The sequence below is a fragment of the Actinia tenebrosa genome, unplaced genomic scaffold (assembly GCF_029948245.1).
Source record: "Actinia tenebrosa isolate PJP-AT-01 unplaced genomic scaffold, QUT_ActTen_1.0 PGA_scaffold1__47_contigs__length_23844297, whole genome shotgun sequence".
Classification (NCBI taxonomy): Eukaryota; Metazoa; Cnidaria; class Anthozoa; order Actiniaria; family Actiniidae; genus Actinia; species Actinia tenebrosa.
In genome coordinates, this window is record NW_028292578.1 from 18,181,007 (window position 1) to 18,204,942 (window position 23,936).

The following is a 23,936-nucleotide window of genomic DNA, read 5'->3' on the forward strand; positions in this document are numbered from 1 at the left end:
TCCCGCGTGTTCAAAATCTTAGCGATGGGTTTCCTGTGGATCAATTATGACGTCAACAAAGGAAGAGATTGATTTGCAGTTAGAATTTTCTTGTTGAAAAGTGAAATTTTCTATGCACAAATTACGTTGTTAAAATTTGAATCAAGGTAAGTTTCCATAGAGCTTAAATGCATTTCCCTTGACTCCAAAACAAAATACATTTTTGATTCTTTTTTTTCTTTCATTGTCTTCTAATTTTTCTCTTTATTTTCCTTTGATTGTATATCTTGCCGAAAAGAATGTTGGAGGGAACGAAGGACAGGATTGAACGAATTCGTTTTCTGCGGCGCATCGATGCGAATGGTAATGGCTGGTCTATTGAATTCTACGACAAGAAATATTAACAGAAAATTGCTATTTTCGTTCTTTATAAAAGTTTTGATACGTGCTTACAACTATTTCAACGGAGCTTGAGAACATAGGACATACAGGCGATAGGTCATTCCAAGATTGAAAAGAATTAGGCATAAAAGTAAACATAAATAGTCGAGGCCTTTAATATTGTTTCATCCGACTACAAACAACATTGGAAATCTCAGCACTAGCCTGCGTGGTCTTGACCCTCAATAAGAAACGAGTCACAGCTATGACCTATCAGTTATCGTCTATCGGCCATTCCCTATCGCCTTTGGCTCCGAAAACCTTTTTTGAAATAGATGTGTAAAAGATTGAGTGCCGGATTTTCGGACTTGTGATCCGTCAAAATTAGCATAATGAACCTGAAAGTTTTTTTACATGTAGAATACAAAGCTTCACATACTTCACAGGCTAACAGGATTTTTAATTCTAGAAGCCTTTCGTCAAGACTTACATGCGGCCAACGCCAGATTACTCAAACAGAATCTTTCAATGAGTGAAAAGATTATCAAGCTTCAAGAACAAATTCAGGCTACTCAGAAAAAGACTGAAGATCAGAATACTCGCTACTACTATATGAAAAAGCGGTTACAACACGAGGAGGTAACGCTGTTAGGTTTTATGAATTTTGTGGTGGGTGTAGGCAGTACCTCTCAAAGGAAGGTTCATCAGTAAAATTAAAAGTTTTTGGAGGTTAATCGCAGTATTGTGGTAGGGTCTTACGTTTTTTCAAAGTCTTTCAGTATTGTTTTGTAGCTATGAATGGAACCCAGGGTATTACTTGTCTTATCCATCGATCCTAAGCTTGACATCATCATTTGTTTGTTTTTAAGAGGGAAAAGCTTGCATTCGTACGTAAAAATGTCGAGCTAAAAGATACCATCAAAGATTTTCAACATCAGCTTCAAGAAGAGTTGATAAAGAATGCCAAGCTAGATGCACGAGTGAATCAGGTATGGCAGCCAACGCCCCTCTACCTCCGAACCTTCCCTCATCCCACCTCCCCTTCCCCCGTCCCACCCATCCCCCTTCCTGCCCCATAAAGGGTATTGATTCATTCATTTGGTTTTTAACTCAGGCTCTAGAATTGCTGGAAAAAGATAGGCAGAGCAGTCTTCGAAAAAGCTTGAGAAGTATACGTCAGTGGTTACGTGGAATTCTGCATTGCTGATTAAAATGTTGCAATAAAGTACTATATATCTCATTTGAGTTTGATTTTTTCTTTCTTTCTTTGCTTTTTACGCAATATGTTTGGGTCTACGAATATAAAACAAAACCTTATGCTTATTTTAAATGTTAAGGCTGTGCAAGTATTTAGAAAGCACAGGGATGCCATAGTAAAGGCATGGCTGAATTTTTGGGTTACGTCATGTCATAGCCGCCTTGTTGGTTGACGATAACAAAGCGTAGCGTAGTGTTCCACTGGTGTTTACTAGTGAATCAGACCTGAAATATTCATCATAACCTCAGCTCGTATACCAATGGAATGTTGCCGGGTGCTTGATGGAAAGCAAAGCAAAGACAAACTTGAACTGTTCAAGTTATCCTCTTTAATTTTTATATTTACAATCTTAAAAAAAAATCATATAAAATCTATATCGTAAAAATATGAATTCAGATAACAGCTATTTTCATTTAGTTACACCCATTTTAATGTAATTGGTTTTGACCATCTTCAAACGTAACGCTGTCTGCAGGAGACACGTGGGACTCGCTGTGTAAGAGTAGGGTTTGGCACAAACGTTGGGAGGAAGTCACGTGGGTGAATTGTTAAATGTTACCCATTCCAGCTCGCCTATTGTTTTACAAACTCGAATGGTTCTACTTCCCTCTACTCGTTCATCCAATTTTCTCATGATTATGACCAAAATGAGAAGAATTTCTTTCAATTTTATACGTAATACTATTAATGGTTCCGACTCTATTTAGTTACCGTTACTATGGTCCAATGAGTCCCACAAAGTTAAGATTATTATTTTGTTTAAGATGTTACTTTCCTAACACCGCGAAATTCCTCATCACCTTTGTTGTACGAGCAAGACTTCGTGGGGCAAGAGGAAAACCACTACAACGGTGGTTGCTTATTTTCTGAGTCGAAACCATGAATTCTCATCCATCTCTTATCTGCTGGGTGGAGGGGGGGCTGGGGATAAAATGCGACGTCTTCTCTCGTCAGCTGCTTGTTCTTTAAGCTTCTCTTTTCTGTCCTCGATGACTTGTTCGAACGAACCCATGACGAACTCACTGTCATAAAAAAGAAAAGACTATTAAGCAGGGACTAAACCCAAAGCGGACTCCGACCAAAAATAGTAATATATTCACATCCTAACAATACACGCGAGTATATATATTTAGATATGGAAATGCATGAAAATGGGTAGCTGTTCACAGGAGTGGACAGAGCGCAGATTTCCTATTACTTTGAGACGATACAGCACACGGCCGCCCCACGGTACAAAATTGACAACATCTTTGAATTAGTCATAGGAAATGAGGGAACTGCATGGTTAGCCAATGCAAATGCTAAAATTCACCGTCAGATGAAATTGTGGAAATGAGGAATCTGGCCCGCTAATAAAAATGCTGGAATTTACCGTCACAGTCACGGTACAGCAGGGCACGGCACGTTTTAACACCGCGATACAATGACAGACATTCTAGTTCTGGGTAAAAGTTAAGTTACCGAAGCATTTTGTCACTCTTCATCAATGTTGATGTATGCAGACAATCTCCAAGAATACCATCGGTATAAGCTTCCATCATTTAACCTTTTCAATCTGACATTCCCCTTCCCCTCCCCTTCCCCCCGATTTGCTGTAGGTTTCCACTATGGTATATTCAGAACTAAGTTCTACACTGAGCACGAATGCAAGAATACCTGTAATTGATTTCTCCATCCTTGTCTTTGTCGAGCGTTTCAATAAGCTTGAAAAGTTCTTCGTAATTCATATCCATCCCGGTTTCCTAATTACGTCAAAAAAGATAGATTACACTCGCTTTCACAATTGCCTTCCATCAATGAAAAAAATTCTTACTCATACCGTTGGAAATTTGATTGGAGGGTGTAAAAACAACAGGGGTCTCGACTTGTAGCTAGTTGTGTGGATCGTGTAATGGGAGTATAATATGTCACAACCTAGACATACATATCACCCCCCATAGCACCAACCTAACGATCACGCAAAAAAAATCTATTTTTTGAAATTTTAGCTGTGAATCAATAAAAGCAAAGTCAGCGTACGGCTGCTGAACTCAACTAGTTCCAGCACTAAAGCAACCTCTGAGCTGATCAGTTAATGTATGACTAACTCACAGTTTCAAGCCAGTTTCAATTGGAATTTAGCGTATGTTAGGTTTTGCCGAGGACCATCGAGTCGCAGCTTGAAATCAAGAACACCCTAGGCTCTTGCCACACCCTTACCTTTAATCCCTCTGCAAACTCCTGCACCGTCAAACTCATACTTTTGTCCTTGTCCAACGTGTTGAATAAATCTAGCAATCGCATTCTGTTGTCTTCTATGTAGTTCTTAAGAATCTTCATCGGTGCAGGGCGGGCCTTTGGTTTGGTCAATGCCCCTCCACCACCCCCATGGGTTATTCTGACATTGGGTCTTGTTGTAAGAACTTCCTTACAAAGATCTAAAAAGTCATTATTTACAGTGATATCCTAAAAGAAAAATAATTTCAAAGATTAGTATAAGAAAAAGAAACGGCTGAGTGAGTCAGGTCTAAACATTGACAATTTGAATTAATAATATACTGGTGATGCGCAAAGGGTCAAGGGAATCGCGCACCGCCGGTATATTAGAGAGACGACTGGGGACGAGTCAGTAGCATGAACAGAAAACGGTGGGAAAACAAAATTTAGTCCGTAGCTGTACCTTGTGATTAAACAAAAGAAATGTGCCGTGACTTCCAATTAAATGGATTCCGAATCAAGGCTTATGTTTTTTCTCCTACTTTGATTCGAGGTTGAAGGCGGAATCCATTTGAGTGTCATAGAAATGTCCGGCTTCGACTTGTGCGGAATTTATCTGCTTACAATAGGATTTCTACGACCACTAGAGGCCGGAAACAAGCATGATGTGAAAATAAGAAATCTAACGAAATCTTTTCTCAACCTTTCGACATAGTGTGGATAATGGACTCCTTCACGACGATACGGCAGCCATCTTGTCAGGGGTCCGAAACAAAACAAAGATGACGGGAAAATATACAGCGTTTCGTGTGTTTGTCTTTCTTTTATGGGTAAAGATGATCGATGTTCCGTCTTAATTCATCTTTTGTTGTATTCTCTTGCGTTGAGTTGTTTATATCAATCGACGTCATTATCGTAAGAAAGCCTTATTAGCCCCCCTGACGCCCCTAATGCCTTGCAATCCAAGATGACCGTCGCATCGCCGAAGTAGCCCACTGAATCACATGCTACAGAAGTTTCTACTCTGAAGTCCACTTTGATAAGAGCATTAAAAATTAAAAAACAAATAAAACCACTATTTTGACGTACAGAAAGTTCAACTTCTATAAGAGCACTCTCTGGGTTATTCTTCATTGCGTTCACGATAGCATATGCTCCAGCACTTTGCATCGGATTTTTTCCAATCTAAGAAATAAAAGCAACTATTAGAGACCGTTCATAAGGGGCCAGTAATAATACATGGGTAAGGAGACGAAGTGGATTTTGAGGGGGACAGCAATTCTTTAAATTACACTTATAGAGGTTATCAAATAAAGTGTATTTTATATTCATGAAAGTACTGTAAGTCTGGTGGCGGAACATTTTAGGTTTGAAAAAAGGAGCTATCAAAAACGTGTCGTTTAAGACATGAATAAGAATCCACATTAGTTATTCCGATTTTAAGTGGGAAGAACCGCCAATATTCTTGGGGTAAATGTTACGTCATAGCCGCCATCTTGGTTGGCTATAAAAAGCATTCCTCATTAAACTTCGTTATTTATATCTCAACGGATTTTTTGGTCAAGTGGTTGCACTCCAAGAATACGTCACTAAGCTAATATACCTCACTAACCCATTTTGATTTGCTCTTTTTGGAAATAATTTAAAGAAAGGTCTGAAAAAGTTAGTGTTTATACTTTTCTTTGATATTTCCTTACCTTCAAGACCTGTAAGGTGGTATTAATCATGAGTCCTTTTGCCAAATGTACAGCTCCTTCTGCGGTTATTCGGTTGTTTCTACAAAACGATATTTGTTAACAATTAGTTCTTATAAAATTACACTAATAGTTACGGGGAAAAAATCAAGTACGAATGAAGAAACATTACGACCTTGTCCGAGCCAATCGACATAAGGTCTAGCTTTGGGGGAAAATATCCGTATTAATAATCCGAAAAAGAGTTATGTAAATGAAGAAAATCTGATCTGCGTCAGAGAAAGTAGGACTAGAAAGTTGGCGAATTTTGAGGGAGCTTCGTCATCTTTTTCTGTAGCAACTTGCTAGTTTTCATAGCACGTCATGAACGTTGAGTTTGACAAAATGTTCGGCTCTTTTCAATCTATTTCATTTTCGATCTTGGCAATGAATGCAAACGACCTAAACTGGTCCAGCCACTACTGCAGTTCAAAAGCCACAAGAGAGACCTTTATCGCTAACCGCTAATTGCTAGGGATCAGGCGCAGAAAAACGCCCGCAATTACGGAGAAACACTCAACATCAATGAAATTCTATATGGTGGCTTTTCCAACAACAACTTCGTCATGACGCAATGCTATATGTTTTGAAGGAAAACGCCTGACGTCGACCTGCAGTTTGATGTTTGCGGTACCTAGCAAGAATGTCTTTATAATAGTCGAAAAATACTCACGTCAAATCAAGTTCGACTAACGAAGAATTAACTTTGAGTGCTTCTCCCATTGCTAGTGCTCCGTCATTACCAAATCCATTCCATGCCAGGTTGAGAATTTTTAAAGTGATATTTTCCTTTGAAAAATAATTAACGGCATCAATTTACTTGCTATTGCAAAAAAAAATCTTAAATACTATGCCCCTCTTTTTTATTTCCTGTGAATGTCTTAGTATTGCTCCCATCCTTTTTCATCCTTTTCCCATTTGATTCCATTACTATTAGCACTACACTTTCTCAGCCCCTCTGCTGATTTTTCATCCTGTTCTCATTGTTTTTCCTATAGAACAAAGTAAAGTAACTACATTTAACGTCAGTGGTTCCTTAATCTACGAGGCTGGTATCCCAGGAAGCCGACGGTGCGCCCCTTCTCACCATTAATGTTCTGTTCTAAGAGTATTCAAAGTTTAAGCTATGCGGATTAGAGAGAAGTCAAAACAGACATGAAGACCCTTAGGATCGAACTGTGGACCTCTAGCTCCGAAAGCCGCGCACAAACAAATTCAGCCATGCCTGCTTCGAAGAAATAAAGGTTGGTGTAGTGCTAGTAAACTTGCCTCTAGCTAGGGTTGTTCAGTGTTGGTTCGATTCCTGGACTCTGCATCACATGGGGTAGAATAAGTTAGGTTAGGTCTATCCCTTGATTTGGGAGGTTTTATTAAGTTCCGCCAGTTTTCCGTCTTCTATAGAAACCCAGCACACTAGTTCTGAATTTGATCTGTGAATTACAAAAATATCCTAACTAACATGCAGATCAACCCAGAGGTTGTTTAGGGTTTGATAAAATGAGTAATTTTGTTGATTGTTTGTTGTCTGCAGGTTATCCCTGCAGTGTCACAGCTCTCCACTTTCCTGTTGTCCCTGCAAGCTCCAGGGCATTGCACCATAGTATTTAACACACTACATCTGACTCTCAAGAAATGGGCAAGACATTGGAAGAGAATGAGCTACTTAGTAAACTAGCAAATAGGAGAAACAGATTGAGGGACTGATCTTAGCACTATACATCACTTCTAAAGGCATAATGATGATGATGTACATCCGACTCACTGTTACCTTGAGGGACAACGCCAGGGCACATGCCCCTTTGCCTCGCAGATGATTCCAGCTCAAATCAAGCTCAGTTATTGCATCATTAGCAGCTGTAGAGAAAGTAAGAGATTTAAAATGTGTTAATAAAATCATCTGCATGATGTGGTAGAGGTAATTAAATTTTTACTGGACATACCTAATGCAGGAGATAAAAACTGCCCTCCTTTTTCTCCAATCTTGTTATGACTTAGACACAGATACTTTACTGTGGTATTGCTCTTTAGAGAATCATACAAAAATAAGATTTAACAGGATATTGGAAAAAAAACAGCATGATCCAGGGTGGGTCAGTCTATTAATGGTTACATAGAGATCAGGGTGGGTCAGTCTATTAATGGTTACATAGAGTTCAGGGTGGGTCAGTCTATTAATGGTTACATAGAGTTCAGGGTAGGTCAGTCTATTAATGGTTACATAGAGTTCAGGGTGGGTCAGTCTATTAATGGTTACATAGAGTTCAGGGTGGGTCAGTCTATTATGGTTACATAGAGTTCAGAATGGGTCAGTCTATCATCAGTTACCACTAAAAATACCTTAATAGCATCTGCGAGTATTCCTGCAGCTCTGTCTTCAAATCCATTGCCTGTAAAATAATTTAAGATGTACAAACTTGGGGATCTGCTGTTGTGTATTATTGCTGATAGAATCAATAATTTTGGTTTTGGTGTGGGGTGGGGGGGGGGGGGGGGGGAGGGGGAGGAGGAGTAAGAAAACAGAAAAAAATAATCAGTGAATCAATTATTAAAAATAATAAGTGAATCATTAAACTTTCAAACTATAACTTACCACTAGCTGTAAATCTATGAATGTTATGATTGTGTAGAAGGATATCACTGAGATGCTCTGCACCTTTGTCCCCTAATCTGTTCTCTGATATATCCTGCAATGTCAATTATTGCAAAATTTAGAAACTGAGAAAAAATGGAAGCAAAATATTTTTTATAATATAAATATAATAATATTATAATTATAATATAATTTTGAAACATTTTCATTCAAATTTTTAACCCCTTATGATATAATAGAAAGATAATATGAGCTTATAAATTAAGCAAAGTGAGCAAGGGATTCTGGTAATATATGATGCCATTTCTCTAGTGTTACTGGCTATTCCAGAATATGAAATAAGAATATTTCTGTTCAATACTCACTAGATCAGAAACATAGCAGTTTTCATGGAGCATCTCAGCCACATAGCCAACACCCTCTGATCCCATCCAGTTATCTCTCAGGTTTAACTTGATGACTGATGTGTTGGACTATAATAAGAACAATTGATGTGTTAGCATAATGATAATGATGAAGCCAATGATGACAATAATAGGGTCCACATAGTGACAGTAGGGGAATGGAATTGATTAAAACTATGGTTTGTCCTTGAAATGTACAGCAAGATAGCATTTCTGAAATCCTAATCTTAAAACCTGTTTCTGCTACTGGATGATGACGATGATGATAATGAACAGGAGGGGAATGACAATGAAGATGATGATGATGACAAGGATGACAATGAAGATGATAATGATGGAGACGATGATAATCATGATAACAAGAAAGATGATGATGATGTAGGTGAAAAAAACCAGTGGCCAACAAAAGGTCGTCTACACCATCTGATAAATAATATTAGTTTAATAAACTTAATGTACTTAAATGAATTAAATTAAATGAATTCAAATTCCTTACCACTAAAGCAATTGCAATAGCCTTAGTACCCATCGGCCCAAGGCCATGATGCTTTATGTCAATCTCTGGCTGCTGCATGTTTCTTAAGAAGTATGATGCAGGGATGACACCAGACTCTCGACATGCTTGGATATAGGTAGTTCTGCCTGTCACATCATATTCCTCTTTCCCTTCTGAAAGTAATGAGTTAATCATTAACATAATTAACAAAACAGAAAATCCATTGACTAAAACTAGAAAATAATTATCACTTCATAACATGATTGCCAATTTATTACGCGGTATTACCATAACAAAGACGAATAAAATATTCTTTTTCAATTCATATGAAAAGGGCCCATTCAAAGTGGCAACCGGTGCAAAACGCTCTAATTAGTGACTTAATTAAATAATTAATCAAGAACTACGGTTTTGTCTTATTACTTTTATGAGTTATACCATGAATATTCGTCATTTTGTTAGGTTGTTAGTTGGAAATCTTTAGTAATAGACAAATTTTTTTTGGACTCGGACAATCGGTCAGCGCTCATTTATAATCTTATGTTAAATCTACCGTTACGTTAAGCTTAAAACTAAAATTCTAAAAACTCCAAGACAAATTATTATATGAAGTAATAATAAAGTGAATATTGTAATTCTATCTGAGCACTTAAGTTAATTTGATTTATACTGGAAATTCATTTTGTAAAATGATACTCAAATTGTAATTCCTCGTCCGTACCGTCCATCTCGAGGTCGGTGTCCCAATCTTGACCGTCGTCAAAATTTTCTAAATTCATATCTTCTTCAGGCGACAGAGAACCAGTAGAATCCCTTCTCAGCTGCCCAGTAGGAGGACTTAGCATCGCCTAAAGACAAAACAGTATATTAACAATTAATATTTCTCCAAAAGTCAAGCTCAAAAGAAGAAATAAAAACATCGTACCCTTCGAAATTCGAAAGGAAAGTCGCTTGTTCTATTGACTGTCAAAGTCCGGGAGTCTCTCTCTGTTGGCGAGCGAATTGGAGTGGACACTCTACCAGAGCTGGAATCCATTCTTTAAGTTGTCTGTGGTCAATTAAATGAGGTACTTCGTAGTTAAAAAGAGAAGAAAACTTTGTTTTGATTCTCCCTGAGTGGGAACGTTTTACTTCATATAGTGTTCATTTGTCTGTTATGGATTCGATAGCCTCGTTATTATATACCATTGCTGATCTCCCGTTGTTATGGCAACCTCCCAATATTAAGTTTTTACGCCGTTTTACAAATATTAAAACAACTTTAGATGATAGTTATTATAATAGACCTATCAATGCACTGCTTGACGGCTTTCTTTTTTTAAATTCTTTTCTGTAAATATTATTAGTTACTCTAAGTTGTTGTTCTGATTGACATTTAAAAAAGAAAAGGCTTATTCGCCTTTAAATTTTCAACAACGCTAAATAAAGCCAATCCAAAAACTTTTTTTTTTAATTTCACCTTTTTGTAAAAGGTGGGCCTTTTTGATTAAAGATATTAAAAATATGGAAAATACCAAAATTTCCATCTCCAAACTAAAATCCCCGTAAAAAGACATGGTATTTGAACAATATTCTTGAACTATATTTGATATCACTAATCTTTTTTCTCCTGGGCTTAACTTTGGAGTAAAGACCTTTTTTACCAGTGAATGTTTTGTGCAAGTGCAATAAATGTCTTTGTGATGGGTTCCCTGTTTTGTGAGTCAGAGGGAAGATTGGTTTTCAATGACGTCATATTCACGTTTTCATTAGTGCGCCATTATTGAAAGAAGAGGAACGAAAAAGAAGTATTTTTTTGATAAAAAAAATAATATATCAAAATGCCAAGAGGTGGAAGAAGATCGAGTGGCCGATCGTCTCCCTTATTTAGTAAGCCTTCTCCTAAGCCATCTTTACCAGCTAAACCAGCTCCATCGAGTGTAGGACGACCAGGTCAACCTCAACAACCTGGACTATTTGGGCAAATGGCGTCCACTGCTGCTGGTGTTGCCATCGGCTCTACTGTGGTAAGATCTAGATTTCTATTCACAACATGATCTTGCTTGAATAAGAAGAAGTGTTATTCCTATTGTATGTCATTGAGGTTTTGATTTTTCAGTTGAAACTTGCTGAAAAAAATTGCTATTTCACTGTATCCTTATGACGTAACATAGTAATGAAGTTACGTAGTATTGGTAGATTTCTGTTTTACAAAGGAAATATTTTTACTTTTCCTATTTATGGAAGGTAAAAGTATTGTTTACTTTTCGTTTTTAATATATAAACTTAGTTGTCTAATAATTTATATAGAGCTAGGAAATAAAAACATGGCTGTCATGTAATTTTGTATGGAATAAGATGCTCTGATGTGCTTGAAACCCAATTGTAGCCAGCACCATATTATTTTGGCACAACTGTAAAACACCCCAAAGGATTCCTCACACTTCTGGGGTTCAATTTTTAAAATTGGCATCAAATGTGACCAGAGTTTGTTGGGTCTTTCCCTTGATTTAAGGGCTTTTTTCCTGGTTTTCCTCCCTCTGCAAAACCTAACATGCAACATTACCATTTCATCTGTGAGCTAGTTCAGGGTTTGTTTTCTGGTTTGTTTATCTTAAAATATGATAAGGGGTCTAACCACTATATCATTCGATTAGGCAAGCCTCTTGTGGAGTGTGGTAGTTGTAAAATATAAGTTTCGTTTTCTTTATCGTTTGACATCTAACATTTTGATTATAAAACGCAGGGCCATGTTGTTGGAGGTGCCTTAATGGGAGGCCATGGTGGTTCAGAACAACAAGCAGCAGAACAACAAAATATGTCAAATCAACAACAGAATCCATGTCATTATGAGCTTCAGCAGTTTGTGGATTGTGCCCAGAACTCAAGTGATATGTCTTATTGTCAAGGGTTTAAAGAAGTGCTAAAACAATGTAAAATTGATCATGGTATGTACTATATATGTACTATAATGTGTCATGAGTAGATAAATCAGGAACATATTTTTGGTATGCCTTTGTTTGACTTTAACAAAAGATTTGGTTTTGGTTCCTTTTGTTATGGCAGCCATTAGTCTTAAATTTTATCATATTCTTATGAGGAACAATACCCACTACCCTTCCCTCCTCCCCCCCACTACCACATGCGCATCATACACGTGTCTCGTAAAATTGGGGTCCAAAGCAAATTTGCGATTCCCAATATTTTGACAGCCCTTGTCAGAACAACTGGAAATTGCAGCAGTTTAAAAACTTTATATTTTAAAATTCATCGTGTTGTTTTCTTAGGTCTAGCATGATTCCCAATATTTTGACAGCCCTTGTCAGAACAACTGGAAATTGCAGCAGTTTAAAAACTTTATATTTTAAAATTCATCATGTTGTTTTCTTAGGTCTAGCATGATATCATTTAAGTATGATGATGACAAAGAAGAAAAATCACAAGGATGAATCTGATTGGAAAAACGTGAAGAGAAGGGCAGAATTACACCTGTACCAATATCATAACAGCAATATTATCTCTTGTTCTTATTTTAAAAAAAATTCAATGGCAGTTCTCCTGACTTGAGATCAATGAACGAGTTTATGTTGTGCTTTATATACTTTTATACTGCAATTGTTGCTGGGCATCTTAATTCATGTTGGAATAAAAATGCTTAAAAATACATTAATGAATTGTCTACTTGGTTACTTAAATTTATATTTATCTCTTTTTATTATTATTTTCCATAATTTTTAAATTTAACTTTTATGCAATTTAAAATTTGTAAAAAATTCAGGGCTAAAAATAAAGACCAGTCAGTTGCCAGTCACGATCACAGGCCAAATTAGTTTTGGCTTGGTCATACCTCATTTCTGGCTCAAAATGACCAGCAGGGCAAACATTTGTACCAAATCTGGCCAGATATTGTTATCCTAAGCCCTGAAATTAAGTTTTCCCTAAATTATGTAGTCGTACAAAGTTGGACTGTTTCGGCTCCTGTGAATCCATCTCCAATTCCAACAGTTTTGACCAATCTTGGTTTTTCATTACACATTGGGCAAAGACTGTTGCGTATTCTTGATGATCTCATCCATATAATCAGGTTACATCTTTCACCTGTGGTTATTGGCAAAGCCCCATGCATGTGTTGCCCTCTGTGAAGAATGCCATAGCCAGTGAAATGATCCACCTCAGAGCACTCTGTTTCTTGAAGAGGAACCTGTAAGACAAAGAAACTGAGTCTAGGTGTAGCTAGGTCAAAATAGATATTATATGACTGATATCACTGTGGCATGGCTCATGCTGTCATAATGATAATAAATTGATGAAATCATAGCATGCGAGATCCTTGGTTATCAATCCAGAATCATATGAAAATTGTGCTATTTTTAATGTTTCTCAACATTTGTTTTGCATAAATGACAGCCAATTTATTCTGAACTTCTTGTCATTCCTAATTATTGAAACACAACTTAAAAATAAATAACCGCGATTTTATAAAAGTAAAAATTAAAGTGCCACAAAATATGTAGCTTTCAAAATCTTGAAATTAACATGTCACAATAATTTCATGCAAAAGGTACTTAATTAAATTACCCAAATTTACAAAAAACTGTAGTATTTGACTGAAGATCTTCCTACCTGTCTCATGTCACCAAAGTATAACTGCCCACCAGTGAATTCCCTACCAAGACAGACATTGATTGTCACTTCTGCATTGTCATAATGGTTACTGAGGTCAACATCTTGCCCTGTTATATACTGTACAGTAAAAGCTTTATGAGAGTCCAAGGAGTTGCCGCCCCATTCTGGGAACAGTAGTGTAGTTATTGGTCTAAGATATTGTGTCCTTAGAGGTGTGATGAAGTCCTCATCAAAACCAAGTTCATTTAGTAATATCTATTTAAAAAATAGAATACACAAAATAATAGAATTGTTATTTTATCAACCAACCTTCCTATGCTCTCCAAGCCCCACAAAAAAGCAATGAATAATTTTCTGCTCACACCTTCCATAATCAGCGATTTCAATAATTATTATTACTCAGCCTCTGTTAATGAGTTTTGGGTAGGTTCACTCCATTGGTCATAAAATAATGATCAAGGATAGAATAAACTGAATGATGCTATCCTTTTTAGTTGTTCTAATCATTGAACTATGTTTTTACAATATTATATTCATTTGAGAAAAAATTGGCCCTACCCCATAGTTGTTCATGGTATTTGGTCTGCCTTTTGGAAGGTCTGATGCTTCAAAATGCTTGAGCTCATCAGTCAAAAGTGAACAAAATTCATCGGTAAATACAGGAAGTCTGTAGATTTTATTTCCTGCAAATGTATGAAAGAAAATCAGCAAATTATGCAAGTAATAAGAAAGCAGAGGTAGGTCCAGAAAATTCTCAAGTGAGGGAGTCTTGATAAAATATATAGTGTCATAAACACACAACTTAGGGGCAGAAGAAAGAAACACATTTAAAAGTGAGGGCCACGGTCAGTTCATCCCTCCCCTAAATCTAATCCTGGAAAGAGCTACATTTTGTGGAGGGCTTTAAATTTTGATGACGTTTACCTTAGGTGAGTATAATTTGATGAGACCTCTATGGACTGCTCATTAATTTATGCAGATAGTCTAAGCGGGATGTAGTCCATTCCGAATGGTCAAGACAAAACTTTGTTAGACCACAGGACTTGCTTTGTAAATCATAAGCCATAGAATGTTATAACCTACCATCGCATATATCAAGCATTGAGAGTAAACCTTTGACATTTGAATCTTCTCTTTTGCAAAAGTCAACAATTTTCAAGAAACCCTCTGAAAGATAAGATTCCTGGGAAGAAAGAATGAAACTCCATAAATCTATATGACAGACTTGAAAATACGTACCTTTTAATTTCTATATAGGCAACAATTCATTTTCAAGTATCATCCCCCTCCCATGTTTAGTCTTGTATATAAAGGTGTGCAAATTTACTTTTAATGGTAGTCTGAGAACTTGTGGAATGGGACATACATCTTGACTTGATAATATGTGGACAAAAGACTTACCAGCAAGAAAACCCAAAATGCAATTCTGTTTAAAGATGTAGATTTTTTTATGATCGAAATGGGTCAATATGCACACATGTACTTTTCCATACCTGTAGCTGGTAAACCTGAGAATGTTTGGGTGTATAATCTTGTAAAATAGTTTGTTTTCTCTGCAGTGAAGCTTCTCCTAGGTTCTGTCGTCTTTTAACCTCTTCCTTTACCTAGGATTAAAATATGACTTATATAAGAACATGGAATATGGAATATAAAACCATCTTTATTTCTCACACTCACTTTTCTCCACTTTTCATTTTTCGATTTAAAGAGAATCAATCAAAAATTAGATTTGAATACCGGTACCTAAGTTTAGTAAGTCACCTTCATAACTGCAGTTCTCCATTGGTCCTCTGATACACAACCTCTCTCATACAAAGCCTTAAACAATCAAAATCAATTCCAAAAAATAAACTTTGGAAATAGTTTCTTTTACAAGCCATTCAAAAAACATTTTTTACACAATAAGAATTTACTTTTGTCACCTTTCTATATTTACAAAAAAATTGCTCGTCATTTTCAAACACGATATGTGCCTTATATTCTTCCAGAAAAATGTTGTGAGTGAAAAAACATTGACAAACAAATTTTTGATCTTTTTCTTCCTCGTCCGCCATTTTGAAAACAACGAAGCCACAGGGACCCCGCAATGTGTTATCAGAAGAAAGCTATGGATTGTGGGTAGTGTTGTGGTAACCAAAGCAAAGATGGCGATTGATATTTGTTGAAGAATATTTTCAAAATTTAAGCTTAGATCTCTTTTTAAAGTTAAAATCCACGCCAAACGTTATCCTTTTAGGGATTAGAAGTGATATGCCCAACTATAAACGGATTTATCTTTTGTTTTTAATGGTTTGTTGATGAAGATCAGCATTGTCTGTTGGTAAAAAGTGCCTTGATATGAAAACATTTCGGTCAAAATTCTTATATCAACTTGGATGTTGAAATCGCAGTTCAAAAGGTGTGTTTTACGACTACAAAGCTCAACGTTGAACACTCAGGAAGATTATTTATTGAAGATTGCCTCCACAAGCACCAGGAATCGTCTAAAGATGTGGTTTTGAAGCCTAAAAGTTGGCACACATTTCTACCAAGCTGGCTTTGATCTGATCTCTCTAAAAAATATTTTCTATGCACAAGTTATTGGTGATTTTTCCTCCAAGCTATTCCTTAAAATATATGGATTATCATTGCCTCAAGAAATTATCAAAAAGGATATAATACAAAGCTTTCTTTTTGAAAAAAGCTTTTTAATTCTATTACTTATTGTACGACTTCAGTGGTATAAAGTTAGTAACCTGATATTGAAGTGGATACAGAATGTCACATCTTCTTGGATACGAGAGCTGCTTGGACAGTCTTAGCCGGGATATCAGTGATATCCAGGCTGTCATCTCAGACGTCATGTCACGTGTGGGGCCATTACGGTATCCATCGTGGAAGTACCCTGACAAGATATCCAGCGAGTTAGATATTGGGGAACTGTTAGAAATATATGGTTACTCTGATGATGAAGATCACTGTAAACTGTCTCATATCATACTGTTTGAACTGGTTATTGATAGGTAAGCTACATGTAATCTTAAGTTTATGACTTTGGAAACTCACAATAATTAATACTGCATTTTGTATGTTCACTATAGAGGGGACATTAGATATTAAACCCCCTTCCCCTTTGGCATACCCCAATTCTTTCAATGGTGTGCTTACATGTTGTATTACAAATCCTTTGTTGTCTTTATTGCAGACTCATGTTATTGCTTCAGGGAGCAGCCCAGTTTGTTGATCAACTTCTCAAATCATCTGACAGAGAGCAGCGACCTGCCAGCAGCCGAGTGCTGGGTCCTGCCATTTCTGTTGGTCTGGTAGCAAAGAAATTCTGGAACAAGGTGGTGCATGTACAACAAACCACACAACAGATGCACTTTGAGGTGTGTAAAAGTTAAACCTAGTTTCTACAATATGTAGTTTGATTAAATGGATGTTGTTACACCATAACACATGGAGTGATTACTCAGTCTTGACTTAACCAGTAAAACATACTGTATCGAAATTGTTTGACCCCTGGTTTAATAAATAAAGAATTCAGAAGAAAAACCTTGCCAACAGTGCCCACGTGTATATAGCCTCACAATCCATGGGGGAAGGGGGAGGGATAAACCCATTCTTTCTCATAAATTGTAAGGAGCTCCATCTAAATTCCATGCCATGACATATCTGTTTATGATACTCAAATACTCATTTACACTTCATTTATTCATGTTTATTCATTTGCCATGGTCTCAGCCCTATACGTCACTCAAGCATAATTGAATAATGTTAATAAAACTATGTATCTATATTTATTGATTACTTTTAGACAAAAACCAAGGCTGAAACTTTAACCAAAATGGAGGACACCATCAGTGACCTGCGAGATGAAATTAAAATGCTAAAGAAAGTCATAAATAAAAATGGTGAAGGAAGAGTGGTTAGTGGGAAAATCAAAGGAAGAGGAAAGTCTGCAGCAAGCTCTGCAAAGTTTATTCTCTCAGCCTCTGAAAGTATTTCATTCAGAAGCCCCTTGCCAACAAATGACTTAACACTGAGTGTTGAAGATGTTGCCCTTGCTAAAACATGCCAGGAAATAGCTACACAAACATATGATACAGCATTTATTCCTTGCGAGGCTTGCTCAAGGACACAAAAACACTTACTAGAAGTTGGAGATATGGTCATGAATCTTTGTGAATCTCAAGGACTAACTTCATCATTGGCCAAACAAAAGAAATTGCTCCGTAAGTCTCTGATGGCTGCAGCAGACATTTCCAGATGGACTTCAGAGCAAAACCAGGATCTATCGAGGATTAATAATCATTTGGATAATCTATATGCTCAAATCAATCCACTAGAGGCAAAGTTGAAGAATTCGCAAGACAACTGTAAGCAGCTTGAGAAACAAGTACAGGAGATGGAACAGAACTTGATCAATGAGAAAAACGAACTGGCTGAAAGGGAAGAAGCAGCCAAGAAAAAGTTTCAAAAAATCGTTCAAGAGAAAGATGTACTCTTGGCAGGTGCTGAAAGTGCTAACAAGGAGCTTGAACAGGGGAAGGAAATGTTACAGGAGATGGCCGCCAAACTAAATCTTACTATCAAGAAACAAAAGGAAACTTTATCAGGATTAGGTGATAATAACGTTTTTTTACCTTGCTTTCTCTCTAAGTAGAGAAAAGTCATTCCTTTTGTTGGGTAGGGTTTAAGAGGGACATAATTAAACTCATCGTTACTCTTTCTTACCGTCTTCTGCTGCTCTCTTCAACCAAAAATTGGTACAACCAGGGAAACCTGCTGCACCAAAATGCCCTTCTTAGGTAGAGAAACCCTTTTCCTTTTTCAATCTTTTTACGGTAGGGTGGGGAGCGACATATTCAAGGGTGAGGGCAGAGAGAAAAGATTTGACTTGGTTTACGAATGGGGTTTATCTTTTTTAGAGGATGAGAACTCTCGGCTGAAAACAGACCTTGAAAAGGAGACAAATGAAGTAAAGAGACTGCAGAATGTAGATAAAGAAATTCTTGATGTAAAAGTACAATTGAACGAAGTTCAGATTAAACTCAGAGAGACGTCATTAGAACTGGACAAGACTCAGGCTAAGAATCGTTCACTGGAAAAACACGAACGGGTTAGTACTTGAAGAAAATGCTAAACTCCTCCCTTTTGCAGGTAGATGAAATTCTTTTTGTACCTGCAAAAGGGAACGAATAATATTGTTCTCGAAAACCCAGAAAACGTATTCCATCGAGTAGTGCAGAATTAAGAACACTAAAAGTGTACGAGAAAGGGAAAAAGGATACGGAAGAGCAATTAGGGAAGCTATATCATTTAGAAATATTTCGACATTTTCGTTGGCTTTTTTCTTCGCAGGCACTTCAAAGCAAGCACGACGCTCTTTTACAACGAGTTGATGAACTCGATAATGAGTGTGAAGATTTACGAGAACGGTTAATGGAGGCAGAAGGCGAGAGAGACGACTTACAAGACGCCTTAAGCAGCAAGGAAGACGAAAACACAAACTTAAACGAACAGTTACAATCCAAAAAGGTATAAGGAATTCTTCATCGGCGTTTTGGGTAAATAAAACCAGACTCGCGGTTCTATGGAGTAGTTGCCGCTCATAAGCTTATTATTTGCTAGAAACCAACAGTTTGAAAGCAAAAACCTGTCAAAAAAATAACGAAATCATTCATGTTTTAACTTCTTTCACAACTTATTTTTTCGCCCAATTTTCTCCAGGAACGTCTCGAAAAAATTCAAGAAGAAAAGAGAAATCTACTGGAAAGCGTCAAAGAACTACAAGAAAGCTCTGAGAAACTCCAGCAACAGCTCCAAGAAAACGAAGAAAAGTTAAAACTTTTGTCGGAGTTTCCGTCAATGGATAACAAATCAACGGCAACAGAGAATATGGATTGTGTTAACGGAAGGGAAGTGACGGACTTGGATGTGGTGAAAGATATGGAAAAACAAGTAATGGCAAATAACATAAGAATTCTGATGTTAGAAGAGCAGAATGAGAAACTGCGGAAGTCTATAACGCTACTGATGTCATCAGCCGGCGATGTGCAAAGCAAAGAGGTACGAGAGATAAATCAAGGGATAAAAACGTTCCCAGTTGTACGTACTTGTCGGGCGGGTTCTGGATAAAGCGCTAGAGTAGACAATAGCGAGTTTAAGATTCTCGTTTACGGCAAACGTGAAACGTAAGTTGACCATTAAAAAATTCTTTAAAATTAGTGAAAAGGAATCGCAATGATCTCCAAGTAGTAGATGAAAATAAGAATATGTGCCTTTGTCGGGAAGGTTTGCAAAAGGTTAAGTGAATTGTAGGGAAACGATGAAAACGTGGTCACGTTTGCCGTTTGCGGGAATGAAACACGGGAATCTTAATCTGCCTGTTAAGCCTGATTCACGCGAGCGACGCAAAAGCAAATGTAAAAACGGGCGGAATAAATGTTGTTCACACGTAATTTTGCTTACGCTTGCGTTTTCATTTACGTTCCTCGCATGAACCAGAGGTGCTTACTCGGTCTTCTGATTGAAGCGATCCGCTTTTCCTTCTCTTTTCGGTTCTTCCGGTAGACGAGTGCACCATTATATTCTTTGTCTTTATAGACTCGTGATCCAGTAAGTTTATGGAGACCTCAAAGTGGCGAACAAGACAGTCGACGTTCTGCTTCTAGGTAAGACTTTCTTAATTCTTGATTGTCACACTTCACATCTTATCGGATAAAGCATCGGGCACCGGGATCGGGCATCGCATGTGAGTTGACATTGTTTGATGTGTCTCTGCCTTGAGTCTTTTTCTTCGGGCGGGTTCTCCGTGTTTTTCCCCTTCCACATTTGGACCACTTTAACTCGTACACTCTACCACTATATTCCTTCATTATTCCTATGCGCACAACTCTCATCTCACAGAAAAACCGCTTTGAAAGTGTTTGGTTGTCAAAGCTTAAACTCCTTTTGTTATTTAATGATCAGGGCATCAGGAGCCGGGTGCTTTGTGGACAGAAACCAAGACATGAGTAAAACAACGAATGGGGCTGCTTCTAGACTACACGACAGTCCTTCCTTCACGATTCAACCTCGTCCACCTTCAAAACCAAGAACCGACTCAGCCAAATCCAGGCAAAAAAGTCCAAACATAAAACTGATAGAAAAGCGTCATTCGGCCACATTGAGCGCCAAGCTAGCATCAAGCAGTAAACCAACCAACAAATTGTTGGATAGCGGAACTGACCCGGAATGGGAATCGTATCAAGCACGAACTGTGAAGACGCCGCCAGAAGAAAAGAGACGAGGACCAAGCCCTAGTGGGTACAGCCCTGTTGATGTGTTTATATGTTCGGGCTGTGATAAAGTCTATAACACTAAAAAAGACTTGGACATTCATAAGTCCTTTTGCTATGGAAGCATTACGGGAATGTCGTAATACTTAAGCATGCTACTATATAAAAGGTTTACGTATGTGGGGATTTCAAATGGTTCAATGGCAGGAAAATATTTCTGAATATATTTATATATTATTTCATTCGTCCGCCTTATGTGCAATACACTACTGAAAGTTGCAGTTGTGTCAAAATGAACACCAGAAATGAGCTTAAATTTTCCCTTTTTCTTACTCACCTCGGGTTACCCGTGCTGTATATCGCAAAATGAAATACGGTGAACAGAGAATCTTGCAATTAACATTTATTTGAGCATTAACGAGCTAAATTAACTATCTACCAAGAGACTATGGAGGACCTTGTTCATAGTCACGGCTTTTGTATCTAATCATTATCAGTTTAACTTATATAACGCGCATATCTAATGAAAGGGTATCCATTCGACGTCACAAAAAACCGTTGTGTGAAGGCGTATCATGCGGTTCACACTCTGTGGTCCAAGTACATCTGCTTCACGTCTGCGTCGTTCAAGGCGTAGTTGTACAACCTGTATTCATCCAGTGTTCCTTTAGTCTGCCATCCATACATATTACTAAACTCCAGGTTCTTGTTGTTAGTCACGCTTCCAGTAATCTTGCTGATGTCCACTTGGTTACTCTGCTTCTTTCCGTTCACGTATACGCGAATCTTTTTGGCCGAGCGATCAAAAGCATACGCATAGTGGGCCCACTTGCCAACTAGCTGATGTGGTTTGTAACCGTCGTCATGGGTAACCAAGACGTTGCCAATAGTGTTGTTTTTATGGTCACGCATGCAGACTGCAATTGCGTTGGGGTTGTAACCATGACCTATTTCCCATCCGGGAAACCAGCCTTTGCGACCGGGACCAAAATAGCAGCCAAAGCCTTTCCTGACAGCGAAGGTTGTTCTCGGGTAGGTGACGTCGAGCACTTTGATCCAACCAGACACGGAAAAGCTGGAGTGCCCGAAATCGATGCCAGGACTATGGGGAACAGTGATGACCCCTGCAGAATTGAAGTAGCGTCCTCGAGTGAACTTACCCCGTGCAGGAACAGGACCTCCACTGGCTGTGGCGTGATTCTCGTGGCCGGAGTCATCATCTACAGTGTCACCGGTCTGTTCGTCCATTTTCCAGTGACCCACTAGTCCTAAACGTGAACGCGGGCTTACTGGGTCATAAGGAACCCATTGTCTGTTCGAGCAGACTTCCAGCTTATGAGAAACAGGGATGTAACGAACAAGTCCACTTCTCATGGTAGTACAAGGTTGCTCTAGAATTGTTAGTCCAGTTAAATAATCCTGTAAAAAAAATGTTCAAAGTTTTTTGAATTCTTATATAAGATAAATCAGCTTAATATATTAATCTTTAAAACTAAGCTTGAGAAAGTGGCTTGTCATCAGTCTGAGCGCACCAGAGGTTCTATTTCGCTTCCCGAGAGCAAGCGCCATAAATGTCCTCTGAACCTCTCAGGAATATTTAAACCCCTACCTATTTTAACGAAAATTTTCAAAACCTCTATGTTATTTGCGTTAGGCTAAAGCCGTCACGAGTAAGCAAAACAATACTGGATTATCTTTGTCCACCTCGCGAGGCTTGCCGAGTCTACCGAAAAAAGTTCACCTCGCGCCCACTAAATATTTTTCTGTGGTGTTAAAACTCAATGTTATGAATTTAGTAAAATTAATAATAATTTGACATCAATCTTTACGAAATTTTCCACGGGACGCTGTAGATCAGTATGTGATTATACGAAGTCAGATATAATAGAGTGCAGTACCATATATCAGTAAAAAAGTTAACTACATGTAAAAAAATAGTACAAATTAGTACAAAATTTTGTAGGTCTACGGTCTACTGAAGTCTACTAAACTTACTAACTTGTGCACATTTGTGCAATTTCTTACTAAGGTTTTCACTAATATATGGTATGCATTCTATTGATGTCCAAAAGAAAGTGAGAGAAAACATTAACTTCAACTAACCTGGGTTTTTTTTGGGATCTTGACATTTGCTCCATGACAAATGCAAAGGAGAATTGAAAACAGCAAGCTTGCTCGTAGCATTTTTTTCGTAAGGAATGATGAAGCTTCAGGCCTTGATCCTCTTGCGAAATTCTGTGGGCCTTCGAGTCGGCAGCTTTTTATAGTCTTGTTATACTCCAAACTACGTGCACCACAATCTATACACTTTCCCTTCAAACCGGAATTTCCTGAAACTTTACTTAAAACCAAGTTCCGCAAGCCCAAGCGGAACTGAGTTTCTTGGGACAAGTTGCGAGTGTTCATTGGGTTTTAGGTAAGATCATCCTCTTTCGCCGTGTATCTAGCTTGACACGTACGTTCTGTGGGCCTTCGAGTCGGCAGCTTTTAAACTACGTGCATCACAATCTGTACACTTTTCCTTCAAACCCGAATTTCCTGAAACTTTACTTAAAACCAAGTTCCGCTAGCCCAAACGGAACTGTGTTCATTGGGTTTTTGGTCAGATCATAACTTTATAATCTATATTCCCACAGTTTAAAGGTATGGTCATATATATTTTTCTAGATCTCCGAAATCTGGAACAAATTCGATGTAAAACTCCAAGGGTTGAAAATCCTTTTTCGCATATTGAGACCCATATATAAGTAAATGGTAAGATTTCATGTCTTGCATTTAACAACCCGGCCCCTCCAATATTTTGCTTTTGTCATGGCTGACATGAAAAGGGTAATATGGGTCGCGTGCATCATCAGTCCCTCCTTGAAACAATGGCGGAAAATATAATCATATGTAAATCCAGATTCTTTAGCTCCATTGTCTGCTATGGAAGGGATAAGATAAACTTGATGATGCCAAGATCATTCAAAGATAAAGTTGTTTTAGATCAAATCAATTTAAAGTATGAATTGAAGAGTTGAAAAGTTGAATCG

At 37.7% G+C, this 23,936-nt stretch overlaps 6 protein-coding genes across 7 annotated transcripts; 3 read left to right on the plus strand and 3 right to left on the minus strand.

The window, feature by feature from the left end:
- Positions 1-266: 266 nt before the first annotated feature.
- On the plus strand, positions 267-1,605 carry LOC116307263 (uncharacterized). 2 transcript variants are annotated; one of them, XM_031717428.2, is made up of 4 exons: positions 267-342; positions 830-999; positions 1,230-1,349; positions 1,475-1,605. In XM_031717428.2, exons 1-4 carry the CDS (start codon positions 279-281, stop codon positions 1,565-1,567), a joined length of 447 nt encoding a protein of 148 aa, XP_031573288.1. In that variant the 5' UTR covers positions 267-278; the 3' UTR covers positions 1,568-1,605. The 2 variants fall into 2 exon arrangements, with proteins under 2 accessions (XP_031573288.1, XP_088888352.1); XM_089032226.1 differs by having other exon boundaries at positions 833-999.
- A 326-nt stretch (positions 1,606-1,931) lies between these two features.
- Positions 1,932-10,196, minus strand: LOC116307264 (uncharacterized). Its single transcript, XM_089033408.1, has 14 exons — positions 9,963-10,196; positions 9,759-9,885; positions 9,038-9,210; positions 8,503-8,610; positions 8,138-8,231; positions 7,885-7,934; positions 7,488-7,569; positions 7,316-7,401; positions 6,221-6,336; positions 5,512-5,590; positions 4,904-4,999; positions 3,818-4,063; positions 3,275-3,360; positions 1,932-2,640 (listed from the first exon to the last, which is right to left on the minus strand). Exons 1-14 carry the CDS (start codon positions 10,071-10,073, stop codon positions 2,517-2,519), a joined length of 1,578 nt encoding a protein of 525 aa, XP_088889534.1. The 5' UTR covers positions 10,074-10,196; the 3' UTR covers positions 1,932-2,516.
- A 585-nt stretch (positions 10,197-10,781) lies between these two features.
- LOC116307252 (coiled-coil-helix-coiled-coil-helix domain-containing protein 2) lies at positions 10,782-12,680 on the plus strand. The gene is made up of 3 exons (XM_031717416.2): positions 10,782-11,043; positions 11,763-11,964; positions 12,408-12,680. Exons 1-3 carry the CDS (start codon positions 10,858-10,860, stop codon positions 12,416-12,418), a joined length of 399 nt encoding a protein of 132 aa, XP_031573276.2. The 5' UTR covers positions 10,782-10,857; the 3' UTR covers positions 12,419-12,680.
- LOC116307232 (2-oxoglutarate and iron-dependent oxygenase domain-containing protein 2) lies at positions 12,255-15,696 on the minus strand. The gene is made up of 7 exons (XM_031717392.2): positions 15,565-15,696; positions 15,404-15,460; positions 15,136-15,246; positions 14,726-14,825; positions 14,201-14,325; positions 13,640-13,897; positions 12,255-13,217 (listed from the first exon to the last, which is right to left on the minus strand). The coding sequence occupies exons 1-7, from the start codon at positions 15,694-15,696 to the stop codon at positions 12,960-12,962; spliced, it is 1,041 nt and encodes a 346-aa protein (XP_031573252.2). The 3' UTR covers positions 12,255-12,959.
- Positions 15,697-15,779: 83 nt separating this feature from the next.
- LOC116307242 (uncharacterized) lies at positions 15,780-21,292 on the plus strand. The gene is made up of 8 exons (XM_031717404.2): positions 15,780-16,644; positions 16,827-17,010; positions 17,439-18,246; positions 18,553-18,743; positions 18,986-19,162; positions 19,355-19,693; positions 20,231-20,298; positions 20,597-21,292. Exons 1-8 carry the CDS (start codon positions 16,400-16,402, stop codon positions 21,045-21,047), a joined length of 2,463 nt encoding a protein of 820 aa, XP_031573264.2. The 5' UTR covers positions 15,780-16,399; the 3' UTR covers positions 21,048-21,292.
- On the minus strand, positions 21,291-23,325 carry LOC116297960 (uncharacterized). Its single transcript, XM_031706278.2, has 2 exons — positions 23,008-23,325; positions 21,291-22,323 (listed from the first exon to the last, which is right to left on the minus strand). The coding sequence occupies exons 1-2, from the start codon at positions 23,308-23,310 to the stop codon at positions 21,487-21,489; spliced, it is 1,140 nt and encodes a 379-aa protein (XP_031562138.2). The 5' UTR covers positions 23,311-23,325; the 3' UTR covers positions 21,291-21,486.
- Between the last annotated feature and the right edge of the window lie 611 nt (positions 23,326-23,936).

Bases quoted from the DNA above. Each gene is read 5' to 3' on its own strand.
- LOC116307242 (XM_031717404.2), top strand. From the start codon at position 16,400: ATGTCACATCTTCTTGGATACGAGAGCTGCTTGGACAGTCTTAGCCGG. The intron at 17,011-17,438 runs GTGTGTAAAAGT...GATTACTTTTAG, and splicing joins CACAACAGATGCACTTTGAG to ACAAAAACCAAGGCTGAAAC. The intron at 19,163-19,354 runs GTATAAGGAATT...AATTTTCTCCAG, and splicing joins AACAGTTACAATCCAAAAAG to GAACGTCTCGAAAAAATTCA.
- LOC116307263 (XM_031717428.2), top strand. From the start codon at position 279: ATGTTGGAGGGAACGAAGGACAGGATTGAACGAATTCGTTTTCTGCGG. The intron at 1,000-1,229 runs GTAACGCTGTTA...TTTGTTTTTAAG, and splicing joins AGCGGTTACAACACGAGGAG to AGGGAAAAGCTTGCATTCGT. The intron at 1,350-1,474 runs GTATGGCAGCCA...TTTTTAACTCAG, and splicing joins TAGATGCACGAGTGAATCAG to GCTCTAGAATTGCTGGAAAA.
- LOC116307252 (XM_031717416.2), top strand. From the start codon at position 10,858: ATGCCAAGAGGTGGAAGAAGATCGAGTGGCCGATCGTCTCCCTTATTT. The intron at 11,044-11,762 runs GTAAGATCTAGA...TATAAAACGCAG, and splicing joins TTGCCATCGGCTCTACTGTG to GGCCATGTTGTTGGAGGTGC.
- LOC116297960 (XM_031706278.2), bottom strand. From the start codon at position 23,310: ATGAACACTCGCAACTTGTCCCAAGAAACTCAGTTCCGCTTGGGCTTG. The intron at 22,324-23,007 runs GTTAGTTGAAGT...TTTTTTTTACAG, and splicing joins AGATCCCAAAAAAAACCCAG to GATTATTTAACTGGACTAAC.
- LOC116307232 (XM_031717392.2), bottom strand. From the start codon at position 15,696: ATGGCGGACGAGGAAGAAAAAGATCAAAAATTTGTTTGTCAATGTTTT. The intron at 14,826-15,135 runs GTATGGAAAAGT...CTTTCTTCCCAG, and splicing joins CTCAGGTTTACCAGCTACAG to GAATCTTATCTTTCAGAGGG. The intron at 13,898-14,200 runs GTAGGGCCAATT...TTTTTTAAATAG, and splicing joins ATACCATGAACAACTATGGG to ATATTACTAAATGAACTTGG.
- LOC116307264 (XM_089033408.1), bottom strand. From the start codon at position 10,073: ATGGATTCCAGCTCTGGTAGAGTGTCCACTCCAATTCGCTCGCCAACA. The intron at 7,402-7,487 runs GTATGTCCAGTA...CTTTCTCTACAG, and splicing joins GTTTTTATCTCCTGCATTAG to CTGCTAATGATGCAATAACT. The intron at 5,000-5,511 runs GTAAGGAAATAT...TTTATTTCTTAG, and splicing joins CCACCTTACAGGTCTTGAAG to ATTGGAAAAAATCCGATGCA.